The 11,834-nt window shown below is 38.7% G+C and overlaps 1 protein-coding gene across 2 annotated transcripts in view; it reads right to left on the minus strand.

The window, feature by feature from the left end:
- The window catches only part of LOC102213855 (roundabout homolog 2-like), an 81,484-nt gene extending 71,640 nt beyond the window's left edge, over positions 1 to 9,844 (minus strand). For both annotated transcript variants that reach the window (XM_005737900.2, XM_005737899.2), the window contains exons 1-2: positions 9,326 to 9,844; positions 5,790 to 6,116 (exon numbers count right to left, since the gene is read on the minus strand). In XM_005737900.2, the coding sequence (XP_005737957.1) occupies positions 5,790 to 6,116; positions 9,326 to 9,380 (382 nt within the window). In that variant the 5' untranslated portion in view covers positions 9,381 to 9,844. The remainder of the gene's footprint in view (positions 1 to 5,789; positions 6,117 to 9,325) is intronic.
- Between the last annotated feature and the right edge of the window lie 1,990 nt (positions 9,845 to 11,834).

Genomic DNA, 11,834 nt, shown 5'->3' on the forward strand with positions numbered 1-11,834 from the left:
TATCTAAAAAATAAAACTATGAAGACATTCAAAATTATTTTCCTGTGGTTGGAAACTATTTTCTGCAACTTTTTTTGTATTCACAGTTTTTAAGTATATACCTCTGAAATTTCTCTAACTAGAAATATGTTTAAAAAGCAAAAACTATTTCCTTTTTTTGTAGTTTATTGCCCTTTTTTTGCAATTTATGTACTTACTATGGACTTAATGCATACATATTATTACATTTGGGATAGAACGGTTGTATTGACGTACAGCAACTTGTAATGCTCCCAAAAATGGCAGTACAACATGTAAAAATATAAAGAGAAGCTCTGGCGAACTTGGTTCTATGGTGGAGAACAGAACAAAAGCAAACAAAAAAAAAAGCTTTAGATAAAAGATGCCTGATGAACGATTCCTGAAAACTACTTGAAGAAATTGCAAGAAATCCAACAATCAAAAAGAATTCAGATAGTGCTAAAGAACAAAGAAAGTCTTACCAAATACTGACTTTCAAGAATTGTACAAACGTTTAACTTTTAACTTATATACTTTATTTCCATTTATGTTTGGACATGTTTCAATGAATCACTGCACCTATTTTCCCATTTTCCAGGCAAAATTTAAAGACGTTATGGGCAGCTCAAGACTTTTTCACATGTCCCACCTCGCAGATTTCAGTCTGAAATCAAACTGTCAGTAAATTAATTTACTCTTCTATTATACTAAAATTCCAAAATTTTGTGTTCAATATTTCAGCAAAAACGATTACCATAGGGATCTATGGTAAAAAAAAATAAAATAAAATCTAGCACTAGATTTATCTAGCATTGTTTCTGCTTAGTTCACTAGTTGTCTGGGACTGTGAGGATTTAATTGATGATTGTCTGGCTGAGTGACTATACATCTAATTCTCCTAGCACAGTTGAACAGAAGGGGACTCGTCTTGTTCTTGAGTTTGGTGCTAATGAATACCCTCGCATCTGCCGCCTCTCCGCCCACAACTCCCTTCAAAACATCACCGTTCATGTCTTTCTGTCCCTTCTCTTAATAGTTTGAGGAAGCTGTTCTAATTCCATCATCAGCCACTCACTCTGATGATTAGTGCCAGTCCACTGGTGGCCTGGAGGTTGCACAGTTGTTTGTTCACGTTGCTCAGAAGTAGCGCTCAGCTGCAATGTCTGACTTAACAGAGTGAATATGTAAAAAAGCTGCCTCAGTGGTTGGCCAAGTGTGATTGTACACACTGACAGCAGGTGCCTGTCGATTATTAAAATTACATACTTGGATGTGAGATCCAGGTGACATGTTGCAACAGTAGCAAAAACACAATGGGTCTTGTTTATCAAGAAAAAAATACATGACATTCTAATAATAAACAGGTATTTTTTTTCCCTTTGAAATAGCTGATGTTATCATTTGTGTCAGATATACACCAAATAAGACGGTCAGGAAATAGAATCTCGAGAAGGCTGAAAATTCTTCTGTTTCGTGCCTTGCTATAGTCCATCAGCTTAGAAAATAAATATGCTCCCATTGTCCACAGGATAAAATTTATGCTTTCTAGCCTTCATTTTTTTCCACTTCTACTTATTCAGGGTTAGTTCAGTCTCGCTCAGCTAAGAGTCAATGTAAATGTAAAACATTTCCTCTGAAAAACCACGGTGCTGGAAAATATCCACAGTGCGCTAAAAGATTTAACAAGGAAGGAATAACCATGCAGATGGTATAAAAATATGTTAATACTGTCCCTCTAGACATCACAGTTGTATTGAAGTCAGCCTGAAGCTAGATGATTAGGCACAAGAAGCAAGTTAAAGGCAAAGACTTTAAAATATGCCAATGTGTTAAGTGAATAACAAATCAAATAATGGAGGAAATAAAGAAATGGTGAGTTATGCACAATAATTTCTTCAGATTTCAAGAAAAACTAACATTTTGTCTGTCCTTTTAGATGATTCTCAACAACAACAAAAAAACCTGTGGTTTAAATTTGCACTGTTACTATTAATTCTTTAACATGAGCCCTGTTAAGGCATAAGGGGAGAAAGAAAATATGTGTGCAAATAGATGTTTTAGTATGGACTGGCTAATTTATATGACAAACAAATGTTGTGAGGTACATCATTTGTTGATGCCAGTCTGTCAGCTGTAGGTTTGTCTGGCATATCTGCATAATTTACATATTTTAAGCTTTGCTGCCATCTTAAACAGCTGAAGTGTTTTGCATCACACGGAATGAATAATGTCTCTTCAAATTTCACTCAGACTCAAGCTCACAAAATGCATGACGAACCACCAAAATTGAGCTTGTATAGCACAAATGTACCCGAGGGAGCAGCACCCCTCTAGTTAGCTACATTTTCTGAGCCACTGGTTAAGATACAATGCTACAGCCCATTAGAAAATCTGAGGATGTGTGTGGACTCCTAAAGACCATTCTAGAGCTAGACTCACTGTCAGATCATCCCCACAGCACTTTCGTATACCCGTTTGCTCCCACCCGGAGCATTGCATGACAACTTTGGCTGCAGCAATACTGGCAGGAACCTGCAGTCCCTGGAGGAGTCATGTGATTATGCATCCCTGTAACCATGATATTCTGAATTACACAGAGAAGACTAAAATCTGCCCGGCATGTACTGTCCTTTATGTAAGAAAGGCTGTGGAAAACAAAAATGATCCCTTAACACTATGTACACAAGGCAGTTACTATAAATATAATACATACTGAAAATATGTGGATCCTATCCTGGGCTTCCTTATAATAGACAAGATATACTGAGCTGTACAAATAGATTAATGAGTATTTGGACCATTTATTTTTTGTTTTTAGTTTTGCTTCTGTACACCACTGCAGTGGACATCAATGAAGATTGATTCATGTGAAGGCAATTATTAGGATGGAAATCAAAATAATAAAGTTAGAATTGGGAAATTGAACATCTGATACACTGCTAAAAAAGAACAAATGCACTGACAAGAACAGCAACACCAAAAAGTAGCATCTAACCAAGTCAAGTCATCTTGTGGGGGTAGGTGCATCACTGTCAAAGTCGTCTACATAAATGTAAATATTGGTCAATTGACGTTGCCAGAAAAAATGTGGAACATTTTGAAAAAAAGAAAAAAGAAAAAATCTTTGGACATATGAAACCAAGCTTGACTTGTTCTACAATTATGAGGAGTGAAAAGTATGGCGAAGGAGAGAAACAGTTTGTGATCCAAAGCATACCACATCATCTGTCAAACATGGTTGAAGTAATGTTATGGCATGTATGGCTGCCTGTGGAACCGAGTGGTTATTGATGATGTGACTGCTTAAAGAAGCAGCACTAGCAGGCTATGCTAGTGCTACTTCTCTGCTCAGACTCAGCCAAATGCTGCAAAACTGATCAGACAGGACTTCACAGTGCAAATATATAATTAATCAGAGCGCACCAAAAGCAACCTAAGAGTTTCTCAAGGCAACAGAATGGGAAACTCTTCAATGGCCTTGTTACTTTTCTTTTATTAAAGAAAAATAAATTGAAGGCAGAAAGGCCCACAAAAAACAGGAACTAAAGGTGGTGGCAGTAAAGGACTTAGAGAGCAGAAACAACATTTCGTGATGTCCATGGGTTGTAGAATTCAGGCAGTCATTTCATTTACTTTTGGTAAATCCATTGAATTACTGCCATAAGTTTATACTCAAATCACATCTCGCTTGTGTGATTTAAATTAACTAAGGTGGTGTAGAAAGAAAAAATACACACAAAAAAGTGTCATTCTCCAAATATGTATGGCTCTATCTAGAAATACGAAGTGTACTCATGAGGTGTACTCCTCAGAGCCAACACTGATCCTTCAAAATGTCCTCAAAATGATTACGATGGTGCTTTGAATACAAAAAATATAAACCAATTGGTGTGGATTCAAGAATGTATCCTATGATGTGCAACAAAACATGCCTTTCAAAGAATATTAAAGCTTTGCTGAGCCATGCTGAGGAAGACATTTCTATATTTTCTAATATTTAGGTGTTGCTACTCTATTTTGGGTAAGTCACATTTACAACATATGTATGGTTGCTACACATAACATAGGTTTCTCACGAAAAAAAACCCCCAAGAAACAACTTATAAGTAGCTGCAGCTTTAACAGTGCCAAAGAATGTGAGAATTAACTCAGAAAATGAATTCAGAATGCCGGTTTGAGCTACAACATACAAATGAGCTTTATTGTGTTTAGGGAGAACCAGAAAATCCCCACAAAATCACTCTGACACAGTCACTGTGCTCATAAAGTAGGCATCTATTCAGTCAAGGGAATCAGTGAAGCCGCCAGAAGATGTGTCTCTTGACATTATGACGACAGTTTTGGGTCTCTGGTTTCTTTATGAGAAAGAATTATTCACTATCTTCAAAGACAACTGTACAGCTCAAGAAGTGCAGTGTAAATGTGATACAAAGTGCAGTGTAAATTCCGATTACAGTGAGACAGGGATGCTAGATAATACCAGCTATAATACCCGACACCACAATGTCTCGTTTTGTATGGGGAAGCCAATGTTGTATCCTCTGACGCACACATACACACATACACACAGACACACACTCGTTCTTATGGCTCGATTTGTATGTCCTATTACATTGCCAGCATCTGCGTAAGCCTCACCACTTCCAGGACAGTTCACTGCCTTGAAACAAAGACGAGGTATCATCAGTAAAAGAAGACAACAGAAACACAAGACAACAGGGACTGAATACAGCAATAAGGCAAAGAGATCATGTGGTGCACAAAAAGAAGGCACACAGATTACAGATAATGTCTTGAGCTACAATTAGCTTCATGGTTCTTATCTCAGTTTTTTTCCCTTCCTGTTCTGTGACTTGCCCATAAAGCCAAGGGTGACAAATCAGCTGAAGCCACAACAGTGCCATAATTCTGACTCTGACATGTTCTAGTTTTAACCGTAGTAATGTAATTGTAGTACATCATAGTCAAGTCATTAGGTTCATGTCTTATATTCACCTATTTTGGAATTAAAAAGCAAATATAACAGAATGCCATGGGTGGGTGAATATTTTTTTAAATTATTATTTTAAAACCAAATTGCAATATATTGTTTGCATGGAATTCCCCATCTGTGCTAATGATAAACACAGAGCAGGGGAGACGGTGTGGGTGTTTTTGTGTGCATGCATGTGCGTCCGAGCGTGTGTGCATCTTGTTCATGGCAAGAAATCAGCTCAGTTTAGCACATAATGGAAATGTGAATAGCCCAGAGCGCCTTTCTCCCACACAGGGAGAGAACTGGCTGGGAGCTGGCCGCGTCTTTCCAAATCCAAACACTGAAAGGGAGTTCGCTGGGTTAAAATCCTGCCTCCTTTTGCTCTCCCTCCCTGGAGCGATTCACAGCTTTGCCCATACATTACTCAAACAGGTCATCCAAACAGGTCTCACTAGCAGTCAGGAAACATATTCACACACATATGCGCACACACGTTATGCACACGGCTGGGTAAATTAACACACACTTGTAGGTTCAGCGGAAAGGTTATGTGATCTTGCGTGCACCGTGACAGATGACATCAGATGACATATACGGTAGCACAACAGCTCCACATTGTTTGCTTAATTTAACCTCTACTTTTTTATGCAATATTAGCACATTTTCATATTTTCATATACCCCACAAAAGGTTACCACCCTCACCCATGCTCCATATTCATTTATTTCCCTTTTTTTTTCATGCGACATTGAGATTTCTTTGACCATGTTATTACCTTTGTGCCTAGAGGGGCACAATGAAAAGTCAAACTTACGTGCTACTTCTAGAGACGCGTTCCGGCTTTTGGCCTCCCCCAGATAGTTTCGGGCCACGCAAACATAGATGCCATCGTCTGGCTTGCTCCGTCGTCCATGAACGATGCGCAGGAAGAAGAGGGACCCACTGGGAAGCAGCATACGGTGGGAACGGGGATTTTCCCTGTTTGTCTCAACACGCTCCCCGTCTTTGTACCATTCCACCGTAGGCGGTGGACGACCCTCTGCCTTACAGTTGAGAGTGGCTGGCTCCCCTTTGGACACAATGAGGTCAGAAGGGTGTTCCACAATGCGGGGAGGGAAGTCTTCCTGGCGAAGACGAGACCCTAAAGGAAAGGAATGATGATAATGTTTATTTCATATACACATATATTTCTTTTTTAACCAACAGTATGTTTGGGATAAAGGTTGGTAACCCCTGAGTTACCAAAAACAGCAATATCAACTACAAATGAGCAACCTTTAAAAGTTAATAGGCACTCAGAATGCACTGTGTCATACAACAGCAGTAAAGCAATACTGGCTTATCACAGTTTCTCTAAAATAAAAAAAAAGAGAGAAAAACAGGGAATTGTTGATTATCATACTTCTTTTGATTAAAATAATGACAGCTGATGACAGAGAGAAATCTTGGGGAATTATGTTGGAAAATAAGTAATGGTTTTCGTCTGTCACTAAAATAATAATTTCCACTGCAATTTAAACTGTAACTCATGCCTCTGCATCAATTTGTAAATATGATTGGTGGAACACACAAAGTATAATGTGATTACAGTACCTGGAAAAAAAAAAGAAAGCTGATTAGTGTCAGGTTTTTATTTGCTCTACAATATACTGTGTTTCTAAACTGAAGCTTCCATATTTACTTTCACAGACAGGAGCTGAGGAGTCATTACATCTCATTAACTTTTTCATTAACACGTTCCATCAAACACTGACATCATCAAACATGTTGTCACAGTGGGTGTATAACAGCAGCTGCTACAATGGATTTTTTGATTTGTACTTTAACACTAAGGATGTGCAAAGTTCACTATGTGCTTTTCAAATCAACAGCTATATTTCGCCATAAATAATATTTACGTTGTAACCCCCAGTATTTGATAGCTGATCTCCATCAAATGTCACGGGAATGCCTGATTTTTTTTTTTCCATTTATTGACCAATTCAGTGGTGTTTCATATATTCCACCTCTAAATGTCACAGAGTAATGACCCGAATGTAGTGGCACTGTGTTTGTTTACCGACATGACAATCTCACAACTTTCATCTGTTCCATGGTGTATGAGCACATTAAAATATCTGAGTTAAAAGGTCTTCTCTGTCGTGTGCATACAAACAAGTCAAGTGTGTAGTGTTTAAGTCGCTAGAACTTACGTTTTCGACTGTCTTACGGAGAAAATAAATAAGATATATAATAAATAAATGAAAGTGATGTTTGGCTTCTCTTGTCTTTTTAACTGTGAGGGGGACAAATCATACAAACTGCAGAGGCAGCCGTGATCATTGACTGCTCTACAGCAACTGAAATAAAGTCATAAAAGTGAATAAAAATTGATGTGATGGTCTATAATGTTAAGAGGTTTGTTGACAAAAAGCGTTCCATTAGCTGGCACCAGCATGCCAAAGCAGGGAGATACACTGCGTATTAAAAATGCTTTTAAAACTCTATAATCTATAACATTTGTGTGGCTCTGCAAAGTCACACAAACACATATTTTGTGAAATACTGGCTTTGTTTAATTGGTCTTCCCATTACCCGGTCTCCACAGTAGCTAATGCAGAGTTTGAGGCTTGTTCTGTCAGACAACAGAATTTAAATTAGATGATTTAAGTTGTGGGTGGCACATTGGCTCAGTGGTTGGTACTGTCATCTAACAGCAAGAAGGTCCTGTGGGGTCCTGTCAGTCTGTTGGCCCTGTGATAGACTGGCATCTCATCAGGAGGGGGTTGTCTATTTCTTACTCGGGGCAGGCTCCATGCACACTATGACCCTGAATGTAAATGAGTGAAAAAAGAAGGGAAAGATTTGGATTTTTTTTTTAAATGTAACTCCTTAAAATGGGGGTTAAAAAGGCAGATATAATTTTAATGGAGTCTGAAAGTAAAGAGTTATATTTAGATACATTTAGAACAGTTAAAATATTTTTAAAATATTTTGTCCATGTCCAGCCTTTGAGGCTCATTTTTTTCCCCAAATATGTCCATTTAGTGAGAACTATCCATGGTGCTGAAGCCCACACTCAAAGCCTTGCAGAAAATAAGTAGTTATTTGGGAGCTTACATGCAGTGGACACTTTGATAAAAACCAGGTTACGCTGACAGTGTTTTACCAGTACAAGCTTCAGCTTATAACTTGGAAGATTCCTTTAACTGAAAACATAAGAATGGGTATGCTGGATGTGTATTAACATATATCTCCATATTAATACATATATATCCACAGAAACCCATTAAAACCAATGCAACAGCCATGCATTAACAATGGCTTATGATGTAACTGTCAGAATGTGCTGATTCAACCCAGTAAATGTATAGAAAAATGTGGTGTGCCAATCACAGGAAACACCTGTCAGCAGGAGTCCAATACAAACTTCAACTCCTATGATGACCTCAGCGTTCAATCAACACCCGCCCCCCAACTACAGGTTTCATAAAGATAAGATGATTGCTGCTCTTGTGTGCTGCATTGACACACTGTACCATATAAACTCAGGATTTCCAGTGTACAGGAAACACCCGTTTCAAAAGCCACTTTATGTGCTGTGTAGTGCTTACACCTGCACACATTTACTCTACTGACACAGATTTGTGCTATATGGGACAAAGTAGCACAAAACACTTCAGGAGATTGAACAACGCAAGATTCTTGAAATGTAAAGGTGCAAATGAATTTTTGTGCATACAGTGTTTATGTTAAAAGGTCCATTGTACTGAACACATGCACAGCTTGGGACAGATTTTAAGACTATGTGAAGGTACACTGCCTCCACATCAGACTAGACATTTCAAATTTGAGACAGCAGAAGGTCCATTAAGTTAACTGGTCAACCTGAACGTGAGTCCACGTATCTGACGCAAGATAAAGAGAATTAAAGCAATATGTGGGTCCAGCAGGAGCCATTATAGGTTTCGACATGAGTAGAACATTTTTTTTGTCAGATTACTCAATATTGATAAGCTGTCAACCATTTAATTCAAGTAAGAAATCTATTCAGCTAAGGGTACCCCGTATAAATAAATAATCACTTTGTCTACCTAACCATTAAATAGTTGGTCTGGAACAAAATCTTATACAGGGGCTAAACTAAAAAGAAAGAGAAGAAAGTATATAATATGATGACCAAGAATTGAAGGGTGCCAGCTGTTAATCGCGTACCATACTCAGTATCTTCTTGGTGGACTTAAGCTGGAATCACTGTGGTCGAATACGCATTGGGTCACAGTTGACTATTCTTTCTATAGCATAACGTGGGACAAGACATCCTTTTAACCACGACGCTAAGTAAGAGATGCATGCACTGTATGAACTTACCATAGGTCTGGGTGTGCAGAAGTCCACAGAGAAATAAATACTGTAGAGGACCCATTCTGGCATATTGGCCTCGTGAGCTATCGGCGCATGAATTCCTCCTCAAGCAGAAACAAAAAAAGAAAAAATGAAAAAGAATCTCATCAATCCTGTTTTCACTTGTGAGACTTTGTGACGATTTGTGAACTAAAAGAACCAAAACAGTTATTGTAGCCGCCGAGGGAAATCGTTCTCATTCACATGTCCATTCTCCCACTCCAAGAGCGCACAAGTAAGCTGTGGTCTGTCGACTCGCCGACACGTTGGCAGTTTCTGCAGTCACCAATTGCAAACATCACCGACGCCCAAAGACCCTCCAGTGACTGTCGGTCCCCCAGTTCAGACGCATTGGTCTGATACTTTACAAGGTCCGACGGCGGTGGAACTCATCCATCCCTACGTGGGACAAGTTGAGGGATGAAAGGTGGAGACGGGATTCAGTGAGAGGTGAGCAGCTGAACGGTGCAGCACAGCACAGCTCAGCCCCTCCTCTCCTCTCTCTTGCCCTGGGAGAAAAAGCCGCGCGAATGTAACAAGCACAATAAATCTGAGCATTAAAACTCAGCAGCAGTTTAGATCTGAACTGGTACAGCTATGGTCAGGAGTCGTTTTCTTTCTTTCTGTTTTTCAAGGAGATCACAGACAGCTGATATACTCATAGGCATAGTCAGCAACATGATGAGAGTCGAGTAAATGAAAGCGCGCTGTTTTGGCTGGCTTCTATTAGATTTTATTTCCTTTCATTCAATTTGTATGTACTTGGACTGATAAGATCTTAAAGCACGCCTTATTAAACCTAACTGCTATTTCAAAATGTTATTATACATGTATAAATATATATTTAGCTAGTTCATCTCCGTTTGAATGAATTAAAACATCAGAATGCGTAACATACACTTGCTCGGTTTATACTTTTAGAGACTCGGTGTTAGATCCCCCAACACATTATTCCCATTCCCAACATTGCACCTGCAACTAGATATACTAGAGCCATTTTGTGTATCCAGCACACAAACATTCCTCCTTTATCTTGCAGATGTGCTCTCTCAGAGCTGATGCATCATTTCTGTTATCATTTGTCTCCTCCTGAACTTGACCCAGCGTCACCCCGCCAAAAGACACGAACGGTTGAGTAAAACGATTGAAACAAAGCTGTCTGATTTTTAGTAGCTGGCATTTTATATTCATGTTCATGGTTGAGAGAGCTATTACAAAGGTGTACAGCTGTGAAGAAATGGCACTTCATTCCTGCCCGCTGCCTGAGGCTCTTATCCAGTTTTTTCGTCAATACTGCTCAATATTGTCAATAGCATTATAAACGCAGTGCCTCACTGTTAGATGAGAATGAGATGAGGCTGTATCAGGTGCTATTGATCTGGCGAGTGAAATTAAAGCATTTTTTTAGTGCTGTGTTCACAGCAGTAGATCGAATAATAATTGTGGACAATGACTAAAATTAGTCTGTATGAAAGGGGTGTAAAGTGAACAGAATTATTTACACTGGATAGATCTCATTTATCACACAATTGTGTTTTCAAAATATTTTTTTTCCTATGGCAGCAGCCTTGTTCTTGGTGTTGTGGAGACATCTTTTATGTCTATAACTCTTTGCCTTAAAAGGGCAAGCCTTTACCAAAACTAGATTACTGTCATTAAGTGTCATCTGGGAGGAATAAAGTACTGCATTACCATTCCTGCCAAACCACAAAGGAATGGTCGCTTTAAGTGACCTGACACCAAATGACAGTTTTTCAAAATTTGATGTTCAAAGTGACCTTAGCTCACAGCGAGCCCTGCCTCTCGGAAGTACAAAGAGGAGATAATAAATAGGCTTTTCAAGAAATTAAAAACCTCACAAAATCCATCAAGGTGAACTTTAATGACAAGTAGAGGAATCTTCAAGAACACGGTGAGTGTAATTGTGGCAAATAACTTGATACATAATGCTGCTATTCATCATTAACACTGATGAATAGCACATGCTAACACATATTCTATGGTGCTTGTTCTGTGCTTTATTTTAAAATCCCAAATGTTATTAATTAAGTTACTTATTAAGTAAAAGTATTTTTAAGTATCCCTCAATTAAAATAGATGAATGAATGCACCTGAAAAAGGTTATGTTGCATAAGTATTTGTGTACTGGCATGTGAGATCTTGCATAAGGTTAAAAAAAAAGAAATACATTTATTGAGTGTGGTGATTTGATGTTTATCTTGAAGTTGAATAAGATAAGGGAGGCAGAGAAAGACCCCATCTTTCATCGCACACTACAAGATAGACAGGTTTCCAGGCAACGTGGGATTCTGCTGCCTTTCTCACACAAACCAAAATCAAAAAGACTCTCATCAATCTACCTCTCTCCCCGCGCTGATCACACATAGGAGACAGTGTCAAGGTCAGAAGTTTTGTCTGCACCATTACCTGCTCATAGCTGTGTTTGTCCAAGCCAGAAGTGTTGGAGGTAACAGAT

Source organism: Pundamilia nyererei, unplaced genomic scaffold (genome assembly GCF_000239375.1).
Source record: "Pundamilia nyererei isolate P.nyererei 1_Seehausen unplaced genomic scaffold, PunNye1.0 scaffold00080, whole genome shotgun sequence".
In the NCBI taxonomy this organism is placed as follows: Eukaryota; Metazoa; Chordata; class Actinopteri; order Cichliformes; family Cichlidae; genus Pundamilia; species Pundamilia nyererei.